This window comes from Vombatus ursinus, unplaced genomic scaffold (genome assembly GCF_900497805.2).
Source record: "Vombatus ursinus unplaced genomic scaffold, bare-nosed wombat genome assembly UNPS02009770.1, whole genome shotgun sequence".
NCBI lineage: Eukaryota > Metazoa > Chordata > Mammalia > Diprotodontia > Vombatidae > Vombatus > Vombatus ursinus.
Window position 1 is genome coordinate 12,800,459 of NW_020949548.1, and position 27,906 is coordinate 12,828,364.

General features: G+C 43.3%; 1 protein-coding gene across 5 annotated transcripts in view; it reads right to left on the reverse strand.

Annotated features, from left to right (window-relative positions):
- Nucleotides 1-27,906, reverse strand: part of AMPD3 (adenosine monophosphate deaminase 3) — an 84,023-nt gene that overhangs the window by 12,841 nt on the left and 43,276 nt on the right. For all 5 annotated transcript variants that reach the window (XM_027852649.1, XM_027852645.1, XM_027852648.1 and 2 more), the window contains 5 exons: nucleotides 17,903-18,068; nucleotides 11,519-11,738; nucleotides 9,374-9,503; nucleotides 1,697-1,891; nucleotides 1,300-1,431 (listed from right to left, as the gene is read on the reverse strand). In XM_027852649.1, the coding sequence (XP_027708450.1) occupies nucleotides 1,300-1,431; nucleotides 1,697-1,891; nucleotides 9,374-9,503; nucleotides 11,519-11,738; nucleotides 17,903-18,068 (843 nt within the window). The remainder of the gene's footprint in view (nucleotides 1-1,299; nucleotides 1,432-1,696; nucleotides 1,892-9,373; nucleotides 9,504-11,518; nucleotides 11,739-17,902; nucleotides 18,069-27,906) is intronic.

Below are 27,906 nucleotides of genomic sequence, written 5' to 3' on the forward strand. Positions count from 1 at the left end.
ATCCCTGACCTAAGAGGAACCTGAAGAGTTCATCTCATCCAACCCCCGGCCACCCAGCCATCTTAGGGGTGTTTTTGTTGTTCGATTGTTTCAGTCCTGCATGACTCTCTATGACCCCATTTGGGGTTTTCTTGGCAAAGATATTGGAGTGGTTTGCTACTTTCTTCTCCAGCTCATTTTAGAGATGAGGAAACTGAGGCAGAGTTAAGTGACTTGCCCAGGATCACCCAGCTAGTAAGTGTCTGAGGCCAGACTTGAACTCACAAAAATGAGTCTTCCTGGCTCTAGGCCCAGTGCTCTATACTGTACCACCTATCTCATCTATCTAAACTAAACTATTTATCTAAGTTTAGGTTTAGATTGGGTTAGATTCCCTTTCCCGTGCTGAAAAAAATCACCTAATATGGAGATTCCAAAAAAATCACCTAATACAGAGATTCCAAAGCTCCTTTAGCCATTTAATCCAACATGGGGAAGTTCTTTGTTAGAGCACACCTAAGTACTTCATGTAGTAGCTTAGCTCATCTGATCTCTTCTCAGCAATACTGCCCTAGGACTAAAGCTCCATCAAAAGCATCCCTGGGAGCCCCGAGCTGGGGCACAGCTGCAGCTTTGGGACTGGACACAGCAACCCCTGGGGATCAGAAGAGTCTCAGGCCCAACTACAAACTGCAGCCAGAAAGGTTATGAAGGGGACAGAGACCCAAACTGGGAGTCACCGAGTCTGTGATCTGGTTCCATACGTGCCATGACTGGATTCTTGTACCAGACTTGTTGTGTGATGTTGGGCAGGACCTATCATCTCTCTAAGCCTCAGTTTCCTTAGCTGTAAAATGAGGCATCTGAACTTGGTATCCTCCAGGGCTGCCTCCAGCTCTAAATCCTGTGCTGCTATGAGAAGGTTGGACTAGATGACTTGGAAGGTCTCTCCTGTCTCTGAGGCTCAGACTCTCGTCTGGGTTTCAATGGTGTCTGGTGATAACCTGGCACCACTCTTTTTTTCTTCATTGGGCTGGTAAACAGAATGTTGTTTGTCTGTTTTTGAAGAGAACCCTAGGCATCGTGAGGGTGATATCCTGACAGGTGTGAATTAGCTTGCCTGGCAAACAGAACAGAGATCACAAATGGAGCTATGATTGGTGTGGAGGGCATCTGGCAGCTGAAATCAGCCCATCTTCTCACCCCAGGCGAGGGAGAAGAGGTCTGGCCCATCTTCCAGATCCCAATCCTCTCCCACTCTAGTCTGCAACCATCGTGAGGGGGAAGGGCAGGTGGTAACAGAACAGGGAGGTTCCTGACCTTGACCATCCGTGCAAAGTATTCTCCACCTAAGTAGTTTTCAGTTTTCAAGTACAGATCTCGAAGCTCGCTGGCTCCCACTGGGTTGTACTTGGAATTGAATTTGTCAAACCTATGGAAGGTCTGCCGGCCCTGGAAAGAAGAGCCCCAGTGAGTGCACATCTGGATGCCCAAGAAGCCTCAGATTGAGGGTGGGGAAAGGGAGGGAGATGCCCTTTAAAAATAAAACCAAGAGGTCAGAGGAGCTTATTCCTTCCCTACCACTCCAGTGGGGCCAACTTTAAGCGTAGGAATCACAAGTCATATGAGATAGTGAATTACTATCACGCCAAGCCAATATGGGCCTCTCTGTAATTTCCACCACTTCTGCTGGCAGTACCCAGGCAGATCAGCTTACCGCGTGGACGTCCAGGGAGTCCACGGTGAGGTCGTAGGGATCCATGTGAAGACCGTCAAACACCTGCCTGAGCGTGATCTTCTTGCCCCTCTTTTCAGTGACAATCCTGTCGGGCTCCGTCTGGTATGTGTGCTTGATGAAACGTAGCAGGTGTTTCTGGTTCATGCAGGCCGCGGCATGGATGTGAGTGTCCACCTGAAGGCACAGCCCAACCCCACCCACCCATCAAGTTAGCAAGAGGCAGAATGTCTGAGGTGGAAGGAATCCTCTAAACCAGAGGGGCTCTCTCCTTCCTGTGGACAAACTCCCAGAGCATTTTGTCTGGAGCCTATACGTGTTCATGATCAGATTTCTCTTGTGCTATTTATGTGCATGTCATTTTCCCTAACCACTTTCTTTCTTTTCCCTTCCCTCTGCTTTCTTTCTCTTCCTTCCCCTTCCCTTCCTTTCCCTTTCCCCTTCTATCCCATTCCATCCTATCTTCTTTCTTCACATAATAAGTGAATAAGTAACAAGAAGTAATAAGTCAAATTATAGCTTCTGACTTTTAAGCATTGCCTTTTATCAGTTATTCACAGATACACCATGATACCTCTTCTCAAATGAACAAACAGCTTATTAATTCATGGTGACCCAGTTTGGTCTCTCCAATAAACCACCATCCCTTGGGTAGGATTCTTTGTAGCTCCTAGGGCCATTTTTCCAGGGAGGCCAAACAATGGAGAACACAGGACACAAGTGTATAAACTCCACCTGGTACTGATTCCCAGGAAACCTCTAGTAACCAGAGGTGAGCTGAACACCACTTCAATTAGTGATACATAGAGGATCATAAATCTGGAGGTGGAAGGATTCTCAGAGAGCACTGAGTCTGAAGTCAGAAGACCCGGGTTCAAATTCCAGCTCTGATTTTTGCTCCCTGTGTGATCTTGAACAGATCACTTCATCTGCTGAACCTCAGTTTCATCATCTGTAAAATGAGGGAATGACTCTCAATGGCCTTTGAAGGCCTTTCCAGCTCTAGACCTAAGATTCTAGGGTCACCATCCAATCCTCCTGTTATACAGATGAAAAAACTGAGGCTCAAGGGGAGCCCCCCACAGTCTCCAGGATCCTATCCAATCCCCAAGCTTGGGGTACTTGTTTAGTTAACAACCTTAAGCTGAGCAGGAGGGAGAAAACCTGGGAAGCCACATCTGGGACAAGACAGATGGGAAAAAATCAAGGGATCCAACTGTCCTCGACACAGTTGAAAGGGGCTCCTGGGATTACCCAGAAGGGGACAGAAGCCTCCACCTCACTTAGAAAGTAGGAGCTGCAACAAGTAGGGGCAAAAGCCAGGATAGACCACCATTCAGTCATGGGGACATTTAGTCGGTGCCATGTGTGAAGGAAGAGATAGTAAAAAAAATTTATTCTTTTTAAAATACTTCTTGATTGTGTTAGCTCCATTCATCCAAAGCACATCTATCTCATCTATCTGTACAACCAAATGAGAGAGGAGAGAGGTGGGGGCCCACACTATGATCTCCACTGAGTCTGCCAAATGGTGACTGCCCAAGGATGCGGTTGTTGAATTCTCCTGCCAGCCCTATACCCACAAACCTCCAGGAAAGGGCTCTTTTCCTTCTGCTAACAATTTGGGGTTACTCCCCAAATGCTTACTCCTTTTCTCCCTATTAAGGCACCATAGGAGGAGAGAGGCATTCCAGAAGGTCTATATAGTTGGTGCTTAATAAATGCTTGTTCATTGTTCAATGAGTCATAGGACCCAGACAACCCACTCAGGACCATCTTTCCTGAGTATATTTCAAACAACCCTACCTAGATGGAGATAACTTTTAAATGTCACATCTGGGGTGTGTGTGTGTGTGTGTGTGTGTGTGTTTATTTGATTTTTTTTTTGCTGCCTCCACTAGACTACAATTCTTTAATATTTTGATGACTCATAAGACCAGGGCTCTAGAGCTATAAGGGTCCTCCATGGCCCTCTGTCTAACCCCCTCATTTTTTTTACAAATAAGGAAATTAAAGGTTGAGTGATTTGTGCAAGCTCACATAGTAAGTGTAAGAGGCAAGATTTCAATCAAGTTCCCCTGAGTCTAGAGTTAGTGTTCTTTCCACTGAATTTTCTCATCAAATTAGGGTAATTTGTACTTATCTTGAGCATATCTCAGTACGTATATTGAACTACACCGACGGAATCCCTCTCTTAATAGGCAATTGCTATAATGAGCCTAAGCCTAGCTTCTGCCACCCCACGAAATCAAAGGTTACCCTGTAGCCCTAAGCTAGGTCAGTGAAAGCCTCCTTATATTCAGTTAGCATCTCTGGAGGAGAAAATTAATTCATGCTGTTAAAATATTCCTGTTAAAAAATTACTGTGTAGTTTGGCACATGATATTTCTCTATTTTATTTGATTTTCAGTTAAAAAAATTAAAGTCATCAAGCTAACCCCTTTTAAAGGCTTAAAATAGATCTCTTTGATAGATATGACATTTAAAAGTGACTTTCATTTGGATGGTGCTGGCTGAATAACTGGGTAATGGGGTAGAATATCCTTTATGCATAATGAAGCATCTCAAATGGATCTGTGATTTCATCCAGGAAGGCACTCCTTCCACCACTGCAGATCACAACCAATCTATGCCTTCTCAACCTGAGCTACTCTTCACCATGTCCTCTCATCAAAGGAGAGGAGCTGGTAATTCTATAAAAGCAAAAGTACGAAGACATACCATTTCCCATGTAGCCTTTCTCCATTAGGTACAGAGAGGATGTCTGTGTGTTTGAGTGTGTGTGTGTGTGTGTGTGTGTGTGTGTGTTAATGAGTATAATAAAAGCAGCCAGATGCCTTTATAACAGAAAACTAATCCCCTAAATCCATTCCTGCTAAATCTCCTTGATCACAAATATGAAAAACTGCAAAGAGCTTGGGCATGAGTCCTGTTTCCCACACAAGGTGTCCACTGTAGATACAAGAGGACACAAGGAAAGGCTGAACAAGGTAGAGTCCAGTCAATAAATTCACATATTACCTAATGTGCATTAAGAAGCACTAAAGCCCTGGCTGAATAAGTTGGCTAAGCCTTGACTCCAGGCTATCAATGGCCATTGATAAATAGACCTGGCTTTTGATGTTTCAGTTTCACATTTTTTTCATCTCCTATCCCAGTAGAGGTATCTCTTTAGCAGAACTGAAAAAGTGGAACTCTAGCTGAACGCTACTTCGGCCATTCCCATCTTAACTGAGCACTAATATGGGCACTCTTTAATGATGTAGGCATAAAGCTGTGCCCTAAATAATTTTTGGCTTTTATTAAAGAAGTAAACTGTGAGAGAAACAGTGGAGAACGAGGAGAGTCAGGAAAACCTGTGTTCAAATCCCACCTCTGACTGTGTGACACCTGACCTTTCAGTGCCTCTAGGCAACTCTAAGGTGACACATCTCTTCATTTCTGGAGGGTGTTTCCTCACTGGGAGCTCCCTCCATAAGTGAAATCACAATCCCTCTCAAAAAATAAGCAATACAATAAAGACCATTTATGAAATGGCTGGGCTTAGTTCGGTTCCTTAGCTATCAAATCAGCACATGTGTCTATGTGGAAAGTCATGTTGGGTGAGAAACATGGCACATAGGATCATAGCTATAAACCCCTGAAAGGGCACTTAGAGGCCATCTAATCCAATCTCTTCATTTTTCAAATGAGGAAACTAAGTCCCAAAGAGTTAAAGTGACTTGCCCAAGGTCACATAGATAGTGGGAGACCTTGGATTTGAACCCTAGTTTGACTCTTTGACTCTAAACTCAGTGCAAGTCCCTCCCAGGTTCTCACTCTATGATCCCATGACCACAGGTCACCATCTATGAAAGAGGTGTCCTTTGTAAACATAACCACAAAGTCCAGCCTCCGAGAAGAGGGAACTGCTCACCTCTCCAGGCAGCCCATTATATTTTGGGGAGCTCTAATTATTAGGATATTTTTCTTTTTCTTCTTTGCAAAGCAATCAAAGTTAAATGACTTGCCCACACAGCTAGTGAGTATCAGTGTCTGAGGCTGGATTTAAACTCAGGTCCTCCTGACTCCAGGGCCAATGCTCTGTCCACTGCACCACCTAGCTGCCCCTGGATATTTTTCTTGATATCAGGCTCAAATCTGCCTCTTTGCAAAGTCTATCCCTGTTTCTGCTTCTGCCTAATCCATCCACATGGTAGTCCTTCAAGTAACTAAAGTTGGCTTTTGTGTTCCCCCAAGACTTCTCAAGTCTCGACAATTCTAATTCTGAAACCTCTTTGTCATCCATCCCCTCCTATCCATTTCCTCTCCCACCACTATGGTTTGGAGTAGACATTCATGATTTCTTGCCAAACCTAGTATGGCATGTCCCAGATGGTTTCCTACCTCCAGTGTCTTTCCTTTCCAATTTATCCTATATAATTCTGCCAGATTAGTCTTAGCCTTTTTCTCACCTTGATCCAGATCTATGATTTCAGGAGTGTGGGGAATTCCAGGTATGGAAACTCCCTCCACTGGTGCAGAATGGCAATTTATCTGTAACTTATAGTCTGAGAGATCACTATATGTTAATGCCCAGCCTGGTGCACTAAGAAGGGACCTTCCCAAGGTCATGCAGCCAATATTATCAGAGGCAGTGACATGAACTCAGGTCTTCCTAATTCCAGGATGGGCATCCTATTCATTATGCCATGTGCTTCCTTAGAGTTGCAGAGCCATCAAATTTTAGGATTGGAAGACACTTGGAGAGGCAGACTATCCTAAAAAAAAAAGCATTATCTTAGAGGACCTGAGCTCAATCTAGCTTCTGTTTGTACCTGAGTAACCCTGTGATGGAAGGCGATAGGGCTACATTAAACTATCTTCCATTAATGGATGGACTCCCCATTTCACTTATCGTGGGCTAGTTTAACTTCCTAGGACCTCAGTTTCCTTTTCTGTAAAATGAGAGGGCTGGATTGGTTGGCCAGAGAGATGCCCTCCATCTCCACATCTATGATCAGCTAGCTCAGCCTCCTTGTTATAGATGGAGAAACTGAGACCTGGAAAGGGAAAGGGATTTACCAAAGGCCAAATAGCTTCTTGAAACACAGTTCTAGGGGCAGCTGGGTGGCGCAGTGGATAGAGCACTGGCCCTGGATTCAGGAGGACCTGAGTTCAAATCCCGCCTCAGACACATAACACGTACTAGCTGTGTGACCCTGGGCAAGTCACTTAACCCCATTGCCTAGCCAAAAAAACAAACCAAAAAAAAAAAATGAAACCCAGTTCTAATCATATCATCCTCTTGCTTAAAAACTGTCAATGACTTCTTATTCCCTCTTGAATAAAAGTCCAACCTCTTTATCCAGATATTCAAGGCCCACCATGATTTCTTTCCAATTTCCTTTTCTAATCATCTCCTATTACCACATTTGACATATCCTATGTTTCAGCCAAGTTGGACTTAGTCACCTCCTGAGAAGATAACTCATGCTTTCCCAGAACCTGACTGAGCCCCAGCTGTCTAATTCCTACTCATCCTTCAAGGCCCAACACCACCTCCTCCTCCATGAAGCCCACTCCAAACCCTTAGCAGAAAGTGATCTCTCCCTTCTCTGGACTCCCACAGCACTTGGCACTTTTCCTACTGAATATTCACATTCTACCTTGAAATGCCCTTATTTTATATATATTTTCCATCTCTCGCCTTACATGACTTTGTAACCCCAAAGTGAGCAAGGTCTGATTCTCATAATTCCTTGTATTCCAGGGGGCAGCTAGGTGGTGCAGTGGATAGAGCACCAGCCCTGAAATCAGGAGGACCTGAGTTCAAATTCGGCCTCAGACTAAACACTTGACACTTACTAGCTGTGTGACCCTGGGCAAGTCACTTAACCCCAATTGCCTAAAAATTAAAAAAAAATTAAAATTAAAAAATTAAAAAAAAAATTCCTTGTATTCCCCACAGTGATTATCAGAGAGCCTGACACAGAATGGGCTTCTTTTCTCTTTTTCCTTCTCATCTTTATCAATTATCTGATCAAGTTCCATCTCCCACTGTCTCCATCAGTCTTCAACCCAACACATGCCCGTTTTCATCATCCAAAATTGCTAGGACAGTTAGAAATTGGAGACATCCAGTGAACAAGGTTGTAGGCACTAGCCTAACACATCCTACCCACCCTGAAGACACACACACACACACACACACACACACACACACACATATACATACCCCCCCAAACACACACACTCCACTACCCTGTACTACCTTCCATTAATGGAGTGGGGACTCCTCATCCCATTTACCACGGGCCAGTCACTTACATTCTTTGATCTTCAGTCTCCTCATCTTTAAAAGGGGGATAACAGTGTTTGTGTTACTCATCTCATAGAGCTGGCATGAAGCTCAAGTGAACAGAGGCTTTAAATAAGTTTTAAATAAGGCTTTTGCAAGCTTTTAACCCATTATAAAACCGTCACTTCTTGTTGGTATTACCCATCCCATTTCTCTCAAGTGAGCCAGGGATTGTTCTGTTTGGGGCTGGTGGGACAGAGAAGAGGGAACTGTTAGCGATGATCCTACAAAATAGAAGCTGCTCCTTAGCTCAGAGAACTCAGGAGCCTGGCCCCATCGCACCAATATAACTGCTGTCTTCAAGGCCACCAATGGCATCCTGTCACCAGATCCAGAGCCCCTTGCAATTCTCATGATCACTGACCTTTCTGTTGTATGTGACACCACTGATTACACCTTCCCCACCTCTCCCCCCCAATATTCTCTTCTCCTTTGCCTCCCAGGATATCACACTCTCCAGGTTCTCCTCCTACCTCCTTTCTGTGTGCTCTCTTCTTTTCTCTTACCCAGTACTCTCTGCCTCCTTCAGACCTCCCCTATCTTCAGCTAACACCTCCATGTTGATAACTCCTAAAGTGAAATCTCCGGTCATGACTGCTCTCCCCAGTTATAGACTTACATCTCCAGCTATCTTTTGGACAGCTCCACCTGGAAGGATGGCAAGTCTGATGTTTCCCAGCCGCACAATCGGGGAAAGAACACTGGATTTGGACTGATTCGATCTGATTTTGAATTCTAGCTTGTATCCCTACTACTCAAGTGGCTTTGGACAAGTAATGTGACCTTTCTAGTCTCAGATTGCTCATCCTGAAAAGAGAGCATTGGGCTGGACAACGCCCAAGTCCAGTGATCCTAAGCATGAATTAATATTGCAAGCTTTAATGTGGTTTTGGGGGGAAGGGGTTAAAAATTGTAAAATACTACCCTTAGCTTTAAAATAAGCTCACCTTATTTCTTATAAATAATTAACAGGCCATTGAGGGGAACATAAGGAAGACAAAGTAGCAAAGGCATGTCATATTATGAACAGGCTCTGAGTATTGCCCCAATTAGTGGGTACCTGATTTCCTCATTCAGAGGAAGGTTCCTTTCTCTACTTCCTCTTTTCCCTTCTGTTACACAAGAATTTTCTCTACCCAACATCATCAGTGACTGGCCTCATACTTTGAGAGCCACAGGCTCATTACAGACCTAATGCTGCAAATGAGGAAGAATAAGGCAAGCTGTGGATACAAGCCCCAACAAGATATGAGTCTTGGGAAAGCCAGGAGTGACCCCATCACCCATCACCTCTCCATCAGCTCTCACCCAAGACTCACCTTTCTCACATTATAGAAGTCTCGATGAGGGTTACTCTTCAATTCTTTGAACTCAGACATTTCATTCAACATCTCATGTAGGCTGAATTTGGATTCCAAAAAGTTAAGTCGCCGGTGACAGTATGTTTTCCTGTAGAATAATATTAATAATAATAAATGATGATGATGATGATGATGCTAGGATCACAGATTCAGAACTACAAAGTACCTTAGAAACCATATTATATAATCCCTGCATTTTACCGATGAGGAAGAATATTAGTAGCAAAAATAATTTTAATGAAACATAGGGCTCATCATCCAGAGGCAATTATGGAAAAATTAGTATTACCTCATGGAAAGGGAGGCATCTAGGTGATGCAATGGATGACAGCCAGGCCTGGAATCGGGAAGACCTGAGTACAAATTCAGCCTCAGACTCTTACTAGCTGTGTAACCTTGGGCAAGCCACTTAATCTCTGTCTACCTCTGTTTCTTTACCTGTAAAATGGGGGAAAAATAGTGCCCAGCCACAACAAATATCAAATGAGATATTTGTTAAGTGCTTAGCACAGTGCCTGACACATAGTAGGTGCTTAATAAATGCTTGTTCCCTTCTCCCTCTTCTCATGCAGCATGATAAACAAGCTAAAAACTTATAGAAATGCTTCTGGGGAAAAAACAAATTCCCCCTCCCCCTTCACAGCACAACAGGAAAGGCTGAACGTGGGTACACTTGTTGAAGGCAACCAATTATTGGTTTGCCTACAGATGGGGCCTGTGAGATGACCGAGATTCTGGAGCAGAACAAAAGGCCTTCCGTGGGTGACATCCTCATAAACCCAACCAACAATCTGCTGACAAGGAAGTAGTTGGTCTAGCGGATAGGTCACCAGGCTGGGAGTCAGGAACACATGCATTCAAATCCAACCTCAGACACTTACTAGCTGAGTGACCCTGGGCAAGTCACTTGCCCCGTTTGCCTGTTTCCTCATCTATAAAATGGGAATAATGATAGCACCTACCTCCCAGGGTGGTTGTGAGGATCAAATAAGATAATAATTATATACCACTTAGCACAGTGTCTGGCACATAGTAAGAACTCTGTAAATGTTAGCTATTATATTATAGTAATGGCTGATGGGTTGACAGAAATGGAAAGTCTTAGAAAGCAATATAAGACCAGATCATTATGACCAGAAATTACAGAAACTTTATCATTAAGGAGCCTACACTTATTCACTCAAGTAGACTTTGTAAGCAAAGAGTAGAAACTGGGCTGTATATCGCTACAGTTTCCAAAAATTGAGCATCTACCAAATACGTAGAAAGATATGGTCAAGTGGCCAGAATTATCCAGCAGAAGCTAATCATCTTCATAAATTAGCAGATGTGACAGCTCCTCATACTACAAACACAGTCTTGGAAATATCCCTGAGAACACAATATAGAAGCTCTACTGGAATTTGAAAATTGTCACAAGCCACAACTGTTGCCCACAGCTGTCTGGACGTAACACTGATCTGTAAAAATTCAAGAATGGCATTTTTAATGGAGATCACCATACTGAAGAATCATAACCTCTCAACTACATGGAGACTGATTTACAACATGGAATGAACAGCTCTCAACATATAGAGATCTAGTAGAAGGAATTAAAACGAGGTAGGGACAGGATAAGGTCCCCATAATCCTCATCACCCTTTCTGCTACTTAAGTCCCCAAAATGCTTTCACTGAGTCTAGAGAAGTATTACACTTCAACATTTTGTTTAATTAAAAAAGCAATTATTTTATCCATCTAGGTAATAACCTGCCAAATGTTAAACAAAAAAGAATAAAAGTGGGATGGTGACCTGTTTCTTTCTCAACTCAATCAAATATAAGATGAGAACAATAATAGGGCTAAGAATTTGATTTGTGATTTCATTAGTGTAGGGAATTCTCCCTCTACTAATGCATATCCAGACATTCTCTGCAACTTAGAATCTTAAACGTTTGTCGAGAGCACTAAATTAGTTAACTAAACTAACTAGAGGCTAAATGACTTGCCCAGAATCTCATAGCCAGTACATATCAGAGACAAGACTTGGACCCAGGTCCTCCTGGCTTACCCACTATGCCATGTTGTTTCACAAGAATCATAACAAAACCAATAGCAACATACGTTGGACCGTCTGTAATGAGGGCCAGGATGTGACTGAGGTCCACCGTGTAGGTCTCCAGGTCAGGGTATGGCAGGCTTCTGGGCTCATTGCGTTTCAGCATCTCTTCATTGTCATACACAAAGAGGATACCACCCTGCATCCTGAGCACGTAGCCCAGGTTTGGGGGCATGCTGTCCAGACAATAGGGATTTTCATGTGGCTCTGGGGGTGGGTGGAAATCTGTAAAACAGAACTGAGGTCATGGAAAGGCATAAAAAAAGTATGTAGGCATTGAGTCACCAGGCATGATGCTCCCAAAGATCAGGTATTAGATTCCTCTGTCCCATGCCCATCTAGATTCAATCTTCCAAGCCTAGACACTAACTGACTATCATCTCAGGCTACCCTACTGAGAATCAAATATGTAAAAGTCCCATTTGTGGTGCCCATGTGGTGGGCATGAAAGCATAGTGAAAAGAACAACAGAAATGCAGTCATGAGACCTGGGTTTGAGTCTTACCCCTCTCATTTACTAACTGGTTTCATTCATTCATTCACTCCATTCATTCATTCATTCATTCACTCCATTCATTCATTCATTCATTCATTCATTCAACAAGCATTTATTAAACATCTACTATGTTTCAGAATAGATGCTGGGGATACAAAGCCAAAATCATAAGAGTCCTTATCCTCAAAAATACAATATTCCTTGTCTTCAAGGGTAAGGAATTTTTTTTAATTTTTATATATTTTTATATTTATATTCCATTGAAGGAACAACATGGAACACAGGTAAGTAAATATAAGGTATATGCAAAATAAATAGAAAGGAACTGGGTGGAGAATGAAGACTAGTGACTGAAGACAACAGGAGAGACCTCATGTAATACCACTTTGGCAGAGGTTAGACAGAATTCCCTGAAGTGGAGGAAAGGAGGGAGAACTTTCTAAGCATGGCGAAGGGAGGCACACCTGTGTAAAGGCACAAAAACAGTGGTTTTGGGCCAGTTCCTTCACTTCTCAAGGCCTCAGTTTCCTCATTTCTAAGTAAACAATTGCCCTACCTTTCCCAATTTAATGTATTTTAACATGAATTTAGTAAGCACTAACTGTGTACAACATGTCACATAACTTGAGATTAGAAAAAGAAACTTAGAACTGAGTCCTGCTGGTTATGAGCCAGAAACGTTCCCTTCAAACGGGAAGGCAGGGGGGACATCACTGCTGGCCTGCAAAAGATATCAGAAACCAGATCTAAAGTGGTGCTGCTATCCCTCTGTTCTTTTTTCCAAAGAAAAAGAACCAAGGCAAATGGGGCGGGGGGAGAATTACTGGGAGGCAAATCTCACCTCAATATATAAGAAATTCCCCCAGATTAGATCATAGAATCATAAATCTAGAGCTGGGGAGACCTGAGGTCACCTAGCCCAGTCCCCTTTTTGACAGATAAAGGGGTGACTTGAGAATCATCATAGGTAGCAAGAGGAGAAGCAAAGGTCTGAAGGTGGAACCCAGAATTCTTTCCTCTGCCCAAGAATGGAAGAGGCTGCCCTTACAAGTGGTGAGCTCCCCATCACCAGAAATGGGTAAGCAGAGAGTGCGTGACCACTTTTCAAGGATGCTGGAGAAGGGACCCCCTTTTCTGAGTAGGGGGTGAAACTCAATGACCTAAGAGGATCCTTCCAAGTCTGAGACTCTAGAATATATAATGTAATATAATGTAATATAATGTAATATAATATAATATAATATAATATAATATGATATGATATGATATGATATGATATGATATGATATGATATGATATGATATGATATGATATGATATAATATATATAATATAATCAATTCTATTCTGAAGAATAGACCAGAGTCACTACATTGCAAAACAAGCCAATAGATGGCAGCTTAAGGACTCCATGGAGAGGGATGGCTTCCAATATTAACAATATTAGCTAGCATTTATATAGTGCCTGCTATGTGCCAGGCACTGTGCTAAATGCTTTACAAGTATTATTTCCTTTGAATCCTCACAACAACCCTGGGAGGGAGGTGCTAGTATTATCGCCCTTTTATAGATGAGGAAACTGAGGCAAACAGAAGTTAAGTGACTTACCCAGGGTCACATATCTATTCAGTGTCTGAGGAGAGATTTGAACTCAGGTCTTCCTGACTCTGAGTCTGGCACTGTATCCACCATGCCACCCGCCTGCCTCTAGGACAAAGAATCCTAACCATTTTTTGTGGCAGGCTGGTGAAGCCTATAGATCCCTTCTCAGAATGATGCTTTTAAATGCATTAAATGAAATACATAGAATTACAAAGGAAACTAAAGGGTTAGTGAAAATAGAGATGCAGGGGGCAGCTAAGTGGTACGGTGTATAGAGCACCCTGGAGTTAGGAGGATATGAGTTCAAATCCAGCCTCAGATACTTGGCACTATTTGTGTGACCCTAGGCAAGTCACTTAACACCAATTGCCTCACCGAAAAAAGAAAAAAGAAAATACAGATGTAGGGTTGTTTCCCCCCACCCCCAAACCCATCCAAGTTCATAGAATCCCTGACACAAGGGCAGAGACTAGGTTTTATAAGGCTGCATATCCTAATACTGAACCCAGAACAGGGCTAGCCATATCCTAGCCACAGAACCCTCAGGGTCCATGGACTCCCTGTTAGGAATCCTTGCTCTGGGATGACCTCTTGACTCTGGCTAATGGTGGCCTGTGAATGATTCTTAGGTTCTCAGAAGAAAAGGCCCCTTGATACCAAGCCTAAACCAATTCACTTCATGCATCATCCTTCTAGGGCAGGTTCACCACCCCTGTGACTGAGGCCTCCCTGAATCCCATCACCTCCTCTCAGCACATTCTGGCATTTCTCGGTCAACGGGCGCACATTCCATAAGCATACCTGGGTTTAATATCCTTCCAAAAAGCACAACATGCTTCTGGTGTGTTATTGAATTAATCTTTCCAACATTCCTGAACAGAACCAAGTGGGTCATTCCTTACAGGAAAACAAAAGCCTGAGGACCCAGGTTCAAATACTACCTCTCTTACTCCCTCCCTAGAATAATAAGCTAGACCTATGACCCTCTGCTGCCTTTGGCCGGTTCCCCAAATCTCTGAGACTCAGTTTCCTCATCTGTAATCTGTAGACTAGATCAGGGGTGGGGAATCTGCGGCCTCGAGGTCACTTGTGAAAGAAAGAAAGTTTGGATTCAGTCACAGGGCCATACTTGAGGACCTAGAGGGCCACATGTGGCCTAGAGGCCACCAGTTCCCCAACCCTGGACTAGATGGTCCCTAAAATCCCTTCCAGGTCTAATTCTACGATCCTCAGGCAGGCACCGAGCTTCAGGACTAAAACCTAGGTCTCCTGCTCCTCCCTTCACTAGTTTTCATGAGCTACCACTCAAGGTAAACAGCCTATGGATAGGTAAAGAGGCTGAGCCCCAGGACATCATGCTCCTGCACAGACCCACGCCAACAGCGTGCAGCTGGGCAGAACCAAACGGCTTCCTGAATCCTGCCTGGGGAAGCTGGCACAGAGCTGCCTGCCACCAGGCACCACACCGTTACACTGGGCATGAGTTCAACCAGCCCATAAAAGAGCTTTTAAGAGAGATGCTTTAGGAAAGACTTGCTCTTGCCCCCATTTTTCCATTTAAGTTATTTAGTCTCAAGTCTCTAATTGGCATGCTGGGATCATCAAAGAGGTAACTCAATACCTCCCCCAGAGAGCCTTCCCTGTCCACCCAGCTCACACCCATCCGTCTTTTCTGGCCCCTGAGAGCCAAAGAGAGGCGCCAATGGGCTCATTTCTGTGCTCATTTGGAAACTTAATCATCTACTGTCTTTTATTTTTATTTAAATGTTTCCTAAGTGGAAGTTGTGGCTCCCAAGCAGTGAGTCCACCCAGAGCAAAGACTAGGTAGGTTTTATAAGGCTCCATATCCTAACACTGAACCCAGAACAGGACTTAGCCACATCCTAGACACTCAATAAATATTTGTTGAGTAAACAACAATACAAGGATCTAAGATAACTCCAAAAGCTTCACAATGGAAAAAGCTATCCACATCCAGAGAAAGAAATATGCAGTCTGAATGCACATTGAAGCATACTATTTGCTCTCTTTTTTTGTTGTTTTGTTTCCTCCTTCTTGTGGTTCCTCCCATTGATTCTAATTCTTCTTTACAACATGACTAATATGAAAATATGTTTAACAGGAATGTATATGTAGCGCCTACATCAGATTGCACGCCATCTTGGGGAAGGGAAGGAGAGAGGGAGAGAAAATTTAAAACTCAAAAGCTTATGGAAATGAATGTTGAAAACTAAAATTAGGGGCTGCTAGGTGGCAAGGTGGATAGAGCACCAGCCCTGGAGTCAGGAGGACCTGAATTCAAATCCAGCCTCAGACACTTGATACCTACCCACTAGCTGTGTGACCCTGGGCAAGTCATTTAACCCCATTGCCTAGCCCCCCCCCAAAAAGAAACTAAAAATAAATTAATTAATTTTAAAAAAAAAGAAGGGAAGGGAAAGAAGAAGCAAAGGGAAGAGAAATGTTGAAGAAGAATGTTGTTTAACACTATAACAAATATTCATATTAAGCAAAACAAATTCCCACTCTGACCATATTAAAAAAAAAAATACTTGCTGAGTAAATTGAAATTCAGAAGCTACAACAGGTAACTTGGTACAGTGGAAAGGGCACTGTCTCTAGAGTCATGGGACCTGAGCTCTAACCAGCTACCTCCTTACAAATCTCTTAATCTCTCAAGGTCTCGGTTTCTGCATCAATAGAATGAAGAAGGTTGGACCCGATGACCCCCAAGGTCCATTCCAGATCTAGGAGTCCCATAGGGAAATATTATTCAAGGGAACTGACTCTGGCTGGTGAAAGGGTCTCACAAAGTCAGCTGATGAGTGCTAAAACCTTCTTAGCTTCCCTTCAAATAGCCTATGCTCTGACCTCACTTGTCTACTCACCATTCCTCTTACACATCCTGCTCTTTCCTACCTCTGGGCATTTGCCAATGCTGCCTGAATGCCTGGAATGCCTCCTCTCTCCCTTCAGGGAGGTGGCACAGCATGTAGAGTGATGGGCCTGAAATCAGGAAGACCTGAGTTCAAATTTGACCTCAGATACTAACTATTCAACCCTGAGCAAGTCACTGAACCTCTGTTTGCCTGCTTCCTCAACTGTAAAATGGGGATAATAACATCACTTGTAAGATAATATTTGTAAAGCTCTTGGCTTAGGGCCTGGCACACATTATCTTCATTCTTGAAGAGGGCCAATGACCTCAGGAGAGTGATGTCTTGATTTGCAAGTGAACTGGATTTAAGTGAGGCAGAGCTGAACAGAGTCACTAGAGTCCAGTGGCAAGACACAGGTGAAGATGACTGGTGATGGCCCCAGATGCAATGGGAGACCTTGGTCAACTCTCATTCAATGATTAAAAGCTAAGCACATAGTAGGTGCTATATAAATGCTTATCCCCTTCTCCTTCCCTTCACCCATCTTTCAAGGCTCAGGCTCAGATGCCATCTTTCCCGTGAAACCTGCTCTGTTACCCTCAGCTGCAAAGTTCTCTGCTTCCTCTGATCTCTCCTAGCATCTGGGCTGCACTTGTATTCTGGTACAACAAGAGTTATTGTATAGTAGTAACATTATATATTATATTATTATTACAGCTAGATTTAGTTTTGCAAAGCACCTTATGTGTCACCTCATTTGATCCTGATGACAATCCTGAGGTAAGTGTTATTATTCTCATTTTACAGATAAGGAAACTGAGGTTAAATACTTTTCCCAAGGTCACACAGTTAATAGGTTTCTGAGGCAGGATTTGAACTCAGGTGTTCCCAATTTTAAGCCCAGCACCGACTACACCACCTTGCTATCTACTGGTATGTATTACAGCTATCTGTACACATCTTTTATCATATATCCCCCACTAAATTCTAAGTTCCCTGAGGGCGGATGTGGCTGTTGAGTCCTTTTCAATCCTGTCTGACTCTTTGTGACTCCATTTGGGATTTTCTTGGCAGAGATACTAGGGTGGTTTACCATTTCCTTCTTCAACACATTTTACAGATGAGGAAACTGAGGCAAAGAGGGTTAAGTGACTTGCTCAGAGTCACACAGTTAGTAAGTATCTGAGGCCAGATTTGAAGTCAGGAAGCTGAATCTTCTTAACTACAGACCTGGCACTCTATCCACTGCGCCTCCTCACTGCCTGAGGGCAGATACCATGTCTTATTCATCTTTGTATCTCCTGCAATTCCCAGCACACATAAAAAGTGTTTAATAAATGCTGAATTGATCTTCTGGAAGTAGCTCTGGGAGTAGCAGGATCCCTCCCTCCCTCCCAACACAGCCAATCATACCTGGAAATACCTCATCCCCAGGGCCCCACTTCTCAGCCCTCTGAGGGCACAGGTACTGGGCAGTGGTCCTTGGGAAACGGTGGTAGGCAAGCCTCGAATACTTCTCCCGAATCATCAGGGCCTTGGCCAGGCTCTTGGCAGCCTGCTCGTAATCCTCTACAGTGATCTACAGGGAGGTAGCAGAGAGTGAGGGCATTATGGCAAAAAGGAATGGCAGGACCTTTCAGGTAGGTCCCTCAGGAAGGGAGGAGGTGGCATCTCTGGAGTCGGGCACCAAGGTGGGAGCTGCAGAGATGCCTTTAGGATAGCACTGGGATCACATTGGAAAATGGTCATCCTAACACCAGGGTAAAGACCAGCAGTGCAGCGGGAAAGCCTGTTAAAGGAGACTGTGGCAAGGGGACAGGGCATGCATGTGGATGTGGACGTAGACATAGATGGTGCTACATGAAACACAGAGGGAGCCCACCCAGCCCCAGAGGGATCCCTATCATTTCCCCCTACCCATAATCCTTCAGTCCAAAGGACCATTTCCTTGTGGTTTGCGGGTTGGGGAGGGGAATGAGCTTCTGGATTTCAGCCACCTGAGTGACCTTTACCAAGGTGAGAAGTGACATGGTGTAATGGTTAGAGTCCAGGATTTGGCATCGGGAGACCTGGACTGGAATTCTGCCTCAGACATTGACTAGCTGTGTGACCATGGACAAGTCACTTAACTTCTCTGAGATCCCATTACCTCAGCCGTAGGATGGGGCTCATAATGACCACACTAAAAATCTTGCAGTGATATTGTAGACAAAGCCAAGCTATTATAATCTCACTGCTTTTTCCTGCTGCCCAGGTGACACCAGAAGGGAAGAGGAAGCCCCAGAGATTCCTTTCTTAGGCATGAAAGTGCCACCTTGCTGTTTTGCAAATGAGCAACCACAAAACAACGCCCTACATCTGTCGTCCATCAGCCTTGAAACTATATTTCTTTCCCTCTAGCCCATGCCACCCTTATCTTCTGCCTGAAGGATGCTCCCTCTGTACTAAGGAGCACAGGACTGAATTCTCAGGGGCCTCTCAGGGAATTCTCAAATCAGTTAACAATGGGGAAGCCTCAGGCCTGTAAAGCATGTATTCTTTCTTCAAGAAGGGAACCAGGAAGTACTAGATATGCAAGCATCAGATACCATTTTAAAAATATACACAATTCTTTATATTTTAACATGCAGAAAATGCCTAGAGAATCATTGATAACTCAACAGTTCGCCTATTGTTAGGCCATGCACTTGTTTAGAACAAAGATCACAAACAATATTTCATCAAACAAAAAAAAAATGGTACAGTTAAGGCTACTCAAACCTGAGTTACATAAGTGAACTGTTAATGCAAATAAATAAATAATAGGAAAGGGCTAAAAGAACAGATATTGACACAACCTCTCAACCAAAGGTTCTTGCCATGTCTAGGAAGACTATCCAATGGAGAGTCCAAATAGACTAGAGATTTCCTACAGATGGTGAGGTCTCCTAAGTGCTCCTTTTTGTGGGTGACATTGGGCAGAATGCCTCAAGCTCCAGACTCCTCAAATCCATAATCACTAAAAAGAGTTTGAGCTAATTATCCCACAGGAAAAATCAAGTAGATGAAGGATGTCTATTATACAGCCTACAAAACGCAGCTAAGTGGACAGGAACATAGAGCTAATAGTCATGTATGCATATACATAATGTACTGGGTGTGTGTGTGTGTGTAGATAGATAGCCATATACCAATATATACATCCATATTCATATATACATATATTAATGTCAGTCGACAAGCATTTATTAAATGCCCACACTGTACCAAGCACTGGGATACAAAATGAAACAGAGGACAGTCCCTGCCCTCCAGGAGCTCACAGTCTAATGGGAGAGACAACAAAATATATTTATATACACACACAAACAAGCTATATAAAAAATAAATAGGAGACAATTAAAAGAGAGAAGGCAGTAGAATTAAAAGACCTCGGAAATGCTTCATATAGAAGTTGGGACTTTAGTTGAGGCTTGAAGGTAGCCGGGGGGCGGAGATGAGGAAAGCATTCTAGGCATGGAGAAGTATATATAGACACATATATGTATATGATAACACAATATATATGAGCACGTGTATATATGTACACACAGAATATGCATGTGTACACGTACATACATGTATGTGTATTATATGCTTATATCTTGCACAGACCTTTCAGATGGACAATTAATTGGCATGTAAAATTTGCCTAACACAGAGACATTAATTAGGCAAGTAACTGGAAGCAACAGAGCAGGTTAGATCGCCTTTGGAAAATCGGGCAGTGTTCTCAACTATCCCAAGCTTCTCCCTGAAATAAAGACCCATTTTCTTTTTAAAACATCAGTATTCTTCTGAGGATGCTTCCCGCCTGCAAATCACAGAACACCACAGTCTCTGAGGAATTCAAATTGTGGGTTGGCCAAGAGGCAATGGAGAGATGCATGGTGGGGATGCGTAAGCTGCAACATATTCTCAATAAAGAATTGTGCAGAAATGGCCTGAAGGATATCCCCAGAAGAGCCAATAAGTGGAAATGGAGGTGGGCTTGTTACGGAGCAAGAGATAATTAGCAGATGGCCCCCGGGCTTCTGCTCCTGCTTGTTATCCACACAAAGTCAAGAGGAAGGCACCCAGGGTCATAGGTGGATTTGCTGTAGAGGATATATAAATGACTCCAGACAATAGCTCCACAGGATGAGAAGGCATGAATGTACTTGCAGGCTGTACAATTGGAGGGGGTACACAGTGATGAAATCATGTCTGTAGAGGTGTCAGCGAATAAACATGAAGTCTTACATTTGGATCCAAAAATCCGCTGTGTAAAGTATGGGCTGGCTAGCTGGCCGGTTACATGAAAAGGACCTGGTGGTGTTAGTAGGCTACAAGCTCCTTTTGAGCCAACAGGATGAAACAGAGGCCAAAAACTCCAAAGGGAAGGACCTCCCCTGGCACTAGCAGGCAGCCATAGGCTCAGGCCTGCTCTTTGGAGGGCCAAATGAGGCAAGAATGCATCTCTGACTGGAATGAAGGCTGAGGTTTGGAGTCAGAGCCAGTAGCCATTAGCAGCCTTAATGAACAGTGCTGTCTCCAAGCTGCTCAGTAGTGCCAGGAACAACAACTCGAGGATGCCAAGTGAGCCCACCACACTCAGCATCCCAGATAATAGTCTGAGCTCTCACAGTCCCAAGCACAGCTGAGCTAGAGGAAACACTATGTTCTCTGGAGAGACAGCCACCGGGGTCCAGGCCAAGGATCCTTATATCCCTACCACATCCTGGCTCAGACATTCCCACGTTGCCTCTGGGACACCTCAATTCCAATGAAAAAAATGTCAACAGGTCTTCTGTCATGTTGCTGTCCTTCAAACCCTGTCTACCTATCTATCCTCTCCTTTCCCTGATACCTTTTTCTGCTAAGGCAGAATCAAGCAGTCAAAGAAAGAATCAGGACCTCAGGAGGAAGCCAGATGTGGCTACCTGTGGCAATAAGGGGCCACACCATGAGCCCGGGGCAACGTGATGTGGCTCTGACCTGATGATGATGTATACTTTTAATAGACAAGTCTTCATACAATTAAGACATTGCCCAATCACTTGAAATGAGCACATTTAGGATGACTAAGCTAAGTGGCAAGTCAAGGGGACAACTCAGCCCATTAACTTTCTCCCGAGATACTGTCTGTCATTCTGCCTAACTAATATGTCTATATGTTAGGCAAATTGTATATGCCAAGATTTAGCACTGGGCATACCAGAATTCCTGAGTCTGAATGTCCAGGTGCTGGACTTCCTAGTGGGAGAAGATTTCCTCAGCATTTTGCTCCTTGGAGTAGAAAGAAGTCAATCAACAAAGGATCACTCACCCTTGGAGGTTGCCTTGTAGATAATCTTGAGCTCTGGATAGCCAATGTCTAGAGTTTCCAAGAGATCAGGAGTTCCTGATTCAAGCATCCAGGAACCTAGCTTGCTGGAGGGAGAGGTTTTCTTCAGCAGCATGTTTCATGGAAGAAGAAAAGGACCAACGGTGGAGGAGAGTCCAGTAGCTGGCAGACTGATGTCATCAAGGGAGTGAATGGGGGTGAAGAGAGGCAAGAGCTATGGAGCTCGCCATCCTTGCTACTGACATGAGTTGCTCATCTGAGATGAGTAAGGAGTATTCGTTCAATAGCCCCCCCCCCCAAAAAAAAGTCCCCCTTTCAGATAAGACTAAGAGACTAAGAATTTATTTGGTTCACAGATTCCTATGAATTTTTTTTTCGGGCAGTGGATAGAGTGCTGGACCTGGGGTCAAGAAGATGTGAGTTCAAATTCAACCTCAGACAACATTTATTAGACGTATGACCCTGAGCAATGAACCTCTGTGTGCCTCAATTTCTCGACTGTAAAATGGGGATAATAACAGCTCCTACCTCTCCGAGCTGTTATGAGGATCAAATAGGTAATATTTGCTTGGCACAGTGCCTGGAAGAGTATGTACTACATAATGCTTATTCCTTTCCCTTTTGTGTCTTATACATTATCAGTGGTAGAGGAAAGAAAGGCTATCCTCTATACGTATATTATATACTAAGTAGTGTGTGAGAGTCAGAGATTCATTATGGGCACTTCAAGTAAACCTCGACATGGGCAATTATTTCCCAGAGAAAAACTCTGAAAGGGGAGAGTGAACAAAGAAGAAATAATGATCTCTCTGGGGTCCCGATTATGCCCAGTCTACATCATTCCAGTGTCCTTGGGGTGGACCCTTAGGAGCCAGAGGAGATTTTTTTTTTTACATCACTGTCTCTTCCCAATGACTTTCACACCCCAGTCCCACCGAGAGATCCGTCCCTTATATCAAAAATAAGCATAGTTGAGGAGAACAAATCAATCCGTGGATCGTGTCTGGAAAGGTACAGCCCAGTCTTGCCCTCAGGCCACCACCTTCCTGCTGAGAAGCAGAAACCTCTGAAGCCACTGCTGGTCGCTGCATTGATCCCAGGTCTGAAGGCTGTCAGTAAAGTTTTCTTTTATGTTGTCAGGTGAGCATTTCTTGTGCTGCTCCCCCAGCCCTGATGACTTCCCAGGCTGTCAGCCTCACCTTGGTGTACATGACTTGTCTTCACACACCCCACATTCCAGCCCATTCAATGATGCTCCGACATGATGGTCTCCGTGCCTTTGCAAAGGCAGTCTGTCCTCTGTCCCTCTCTGCCTCGCTCAGCTCAAGCGCCACCATCCAACATCCGACATCCGACATCCTTTCCTCATCTCCCTGGTCCTTAGGGATCTACTCTGCCGAACTACTTTGCATATATTTTGCATTCACTCATTTGTGCACATTATTTCTCCCCCAATAGAATGTAAGCTCCCTGAGGGCAGGGATTGTTTGATTTGTGCTTTTGTCTCCTCAGCACAGTGCCTGGCGCATACCAGTTGATTAATCAGTGCTTGTTGAATTTTCCTATATTGTTCAATCCAGCTCCTTCGTAAGAGAGGCAGTGTGGTATAATGGTAATAGCAGTAATCTTGGAGTCAAAAGACAGGAGTTCAAGTCTGTAGCCATGTGACCTACAAAATGAGTTTACCTCTCCAAGCCTCAGTTTCCTTATCTGTAAAATGGGAATACTTGTGAGAAAAGAACTTAAAGGGTAATAATGTATATGGGACCTGTTAAAGAAAGTAACTACAAAGTTGGTAGAGAGTATGGCTCAGTGATCTCCCTAAAATCGAGGCTAATGATTTAAACCTTAGTGAAAATGGAAGGCCTCCAACCTGCAACTTTCTTCCCATTTTTAGTGCCCAGGACTATATCTCCTGAGTCTGCTAGAATGTCCAAATGTGCCTGAATCTATTCTCTGTAACTGGACAATTCCTGGGCTTCTTCAGTAAATAAGCCGTGTAATCTAAAAGATTCACATCTTGGAGGGGTCATAGGAGCATAGATTAAGAGCTGGGAGGAACCTCGGAAGTCATCTAGCCAAACTCCCTCCTTGTACAGGTGAGGAAACTGAGGCCCAATGACATGAAGTGACTTGCCCAAGGTCATATAGGCAACAAGTAACAGGATTTGAACTCAGGTCCTCTAGTTCCAAAGCCAGCACATTTTGCCATGGACCACATTGTCTTTCAAAGTCAGGAAGAAAAGAAGCATTAAAAGTTTCCCTTCTGGGACAGCGAGGTGGTGCAGTGGATAGAGTTCCAGCCTTGGAGTCAGGAGGACCTGAGTTCAAATCCGGCCTCAGACACTGGAAACTTACTTAGCTGTGTGACCCTGGGCAAGTCAGTTAACCGCGACTGCCTCACCAAAAAGCAAAAAAAAAAAAAAGAAGTTTCCCTTCTTCAATTTAGAGAAGCATAGGAAGACATATGAAAGGACACATGGTCTAGTTAAGCAGAACTAGGAAAGCAACAGACTTTAACTGCAACAATGTAAATGAAAAGAAGCAAATAACAACAAAACTGAAAACTGCAATTATAGCAACCAAGCTTATCCCCAAAGAAATTAGCCTCCTTCCCTTCTGTGCAGAGATGGAGGACTATGGGTGTAAAGTATTACATATACCATCAGGTTCAGTTGATACACTGGTTATTTTTGCTGGGCTACTTTTTTCCTCTCTTTTTTATTCTTTATTACTCAGGATGGTTCTCTGGGTAGGGGAGAAGGAATAGATATATTTGGGAATGAAATAAAACAAAAAGATGTTTAAAGTTAATGATAATTTTTGAAAGCTATCCTTCTTACAAAGAAGGTGGCCTTAAAGAATAAAAATTGAGTGGTCTGGAAAGCCTGGAATTAAAAAACAAGTTTTTCCAAGTATATTCCTTAGAAATTTCCCTCTCAAAAAAGAAAGAAAAAATAATTTGTACCTGCAACTAAGATATAGGGTCTGGACCTGTGATTTCCCCAGGATAGGGACCCTTCTTACCATGAGGAAATTCCCTTTACCAATGCAGGTCAACACCTTAGCAAGTCTCCTAGGGGCGGAGCCAAGATGGCAGAGGGAAAGCAGTGACTGTCTTGAGCTCTTTCCCAAAGCCCTCCAAATACCTAAAATAAATGGCTCTAAACAAATTCTAAAGCAGCAGAATCCACAAAAAGACAGAGTAAAACAAATTTACAGCCAAAGACAGCCTGGATGGTTGATTGGAAAGGCATATCACGCAGGGTGGGGAGAGGAGCACAGGGTGGGGAGAGGAGCGCAGTTCGGCATGGGCGTGCAGGCCACAGCGACCCTGGAGCCGGCCTCAGAGGACTGAATCGTGGGCAGCTGTGGCAGTTTCCATACTTCTCAACCCATGAATGCCAAAGACAACATGGAAGGTCAGTGGGAAAAGTCTATGACTGAGGTGAGAGAGGAACTAGGTCTCAGTCGCAAGTCTCGAGCGTGGCCCAGGGCCTCGACTTTTTCCAGAGCTTCCAGCCCACAGACTGAGGGGGAATCCAATGGCTGATCAGAGGGGGATTGCAGGGATCTCTTTGCCAGTGCTGAGGCAGGAATCTCTTGCTTTGCCTGTGCTTGGATTTGGGTCACAGTTCTGAGGGGCAGTCCTGGGGTAAGGAGGAACAGCTGGTGTGGTGAAAGCTTGTTGTGGCTATGGAGAGGAAACACCTCGTCCCTTATCATACCACCTTGGAAGAACTGAAAATTTACAGGTCCCTAGAAGTACCTCTGAAAATAGCTGTACAAACCCCTGAAGCTTGGGACAGTACACTCTTCACATTGGAAGCAGACTTTTACCTTAACAAAGAGTTCAAAACTCAAGTAATTGGCCAGGATCATGAGTAAGCAGTGCAAAAAGAGTCAGACTATATTATTTTACTTTGGTCACAAAGAAGATCAAAACATACAACCAGAAGAAGACAACAAAGTCAAAGCTCCTACATCCAAAGCCTCCAAGAAAAATATGAATCAGTCCCAGGCCTTGGAAGAGCTCAAAAGGGATTTTGAGAAGCAAGTAAGAGAAGTAGAGGAAAAACTGAGAGTGATGCAAGAAAATCATGAAAAACAAGTCAACAGCTTGCTAACGGAGACCCAAAAAAGTACTGAAGAAAATAACACCTTAAAAAATAGCCTAACCCAAATGGCAAAAGAGGTCCAAAAAGCCAATTTGGAGAAGAATGCCTTAAAAAGCAAAATTGGCCAAATGGAAAAGGAAGTCCAAAAGCTTACTGAAGAAAATACTTCCTTAAAAATTAGAATGGAGCAACTGGAAGCTAGTGACTTTATGAGAAATCAAGACACTGTAAAACAAATCCAAAAGAATGAAAAATTAGAAAACAATGTGAAATATTTCATTGGAAAAACAACTGACCTGGAAAATAGATCCAGGAGAGAGAATTTTAAAATTATTGTATTATCTGAAAGCCATGATCAAAAAAAGAGCCTAGACATCATCTTTCAAGAAATGATCCAGGAAAACTGTCCTGATATTTCAGAACCAGAGGGCAAAATAGAAATGGAAAGAATCCACCAATCTCCTCCTGAAAGAGATCCCCGAAGGAAAACTCCTAGGAATATTGTAGCCAAATTCCAGAGTTCCCAGGTCAAGGAGAAAATATTACAAGCAGCCAGAAAGAAACAATTCAAGTATTGTGGAAACACAATCAGGGTAACACAAGATTTAGCTGCTTCTACATTAAGGGACCACAGGGCATGGAATATAATATTCCGGAGAGCAAAGGAGATAGGACTACAACCAAGAATCACCTACCCAGCAAAACTGAGTATAATCCTGCAGGGGAAAAAATGGTCATTAAGTGAAACAGAGGACTTTCAAGCATTCTTGATGAAAAGACCAGAGTTGAATAGAAAATTTGATTTTCAAATACAAGACTCGAGTGGAACATGAAGAGATAAACAGGAAAGAGAAAATCACAAGAGACTTATTAAGGTTGAACTGTTTACATTCCTGCATGGAAAGATGATATTTGTAACTCATGAGACCTTTGTCAGTATTAAGGTAGTTGGAGGGTAAAAAATTATATGTACATATATATAGATATAGATAGATAGATAGAGGGCACAGGGTGAGTTGAAAATGAAGGGGTAATATCTGAAGAATAAAATTAAGGGGTGAGAGAGGAATAATCTAGGAGAAGGAGAAAGGGAGAGATATGACAGGGTAAATTATCCCACAAAAAAAAAAAACAGAAAAGAAAATGCTTTTACAGTGGAGGGGAAACAGGGGAAGGTGAGAGGGAATGAGTGAATCTTATTCTCATAGGATTTGACTTAAGGAGGGAATAACATACACACTCAGTTGGGTGTGGAAATCTGTCTTACCCTACAAGAAAATAGGGGGGGGAAGGGTACAAGAGAGTAGGGGAATGATAGAGAGGAGGGCAGATTGGGAAAGGGAGTAATCACAAGCAAATACTTCTGAGGAGGGTCAGGGTCAAAAGAAAGAATAGAATAAATGGGTGGGTGGGATAGGATTAAGGGAAATAGTTTTTCACGGCATGTCTACTATGGAAGTGTTTTGCATAACTGCACATATATAACCTATATTTAGTTGCTTGCCTTATCAATGAGAGTGGGTGGGGAGGGAGGATGGGAGAAAATTTGGAACCCAAAGTTTTAAAAATACATGTTTAAAAAAATGTTTTCACATGCAACTGGGAAATAAGAAATATAGGAAATGAGGTACAGAAATCCATCCTGCCCTATAGGAAAATTGAAGGGGAAGGGGATAAGAGAAGCAGGGGCAAGATAAGGGAAGGCAGGCTAGGGGAAAGGGTATTTAGAATGCATGCCATCTTGGGGTGGGGGGAGGGGTGAGATGGGGTGAAAATTTGGAACTCAAAATCTTGTGAAAGTAAATGTTGAAAACAAAAAAATTAATAAAAATTACCATTAAGGAAAAAAAAAAAGAAAGTCTCCTAGAAAACTGAGAGGTTAAGTGACTTGCCCAGGGTCACACAGTCAGTACATATTGGAGGCAAGATTTGAACCCAGGTGTCTCTGGCTCTAT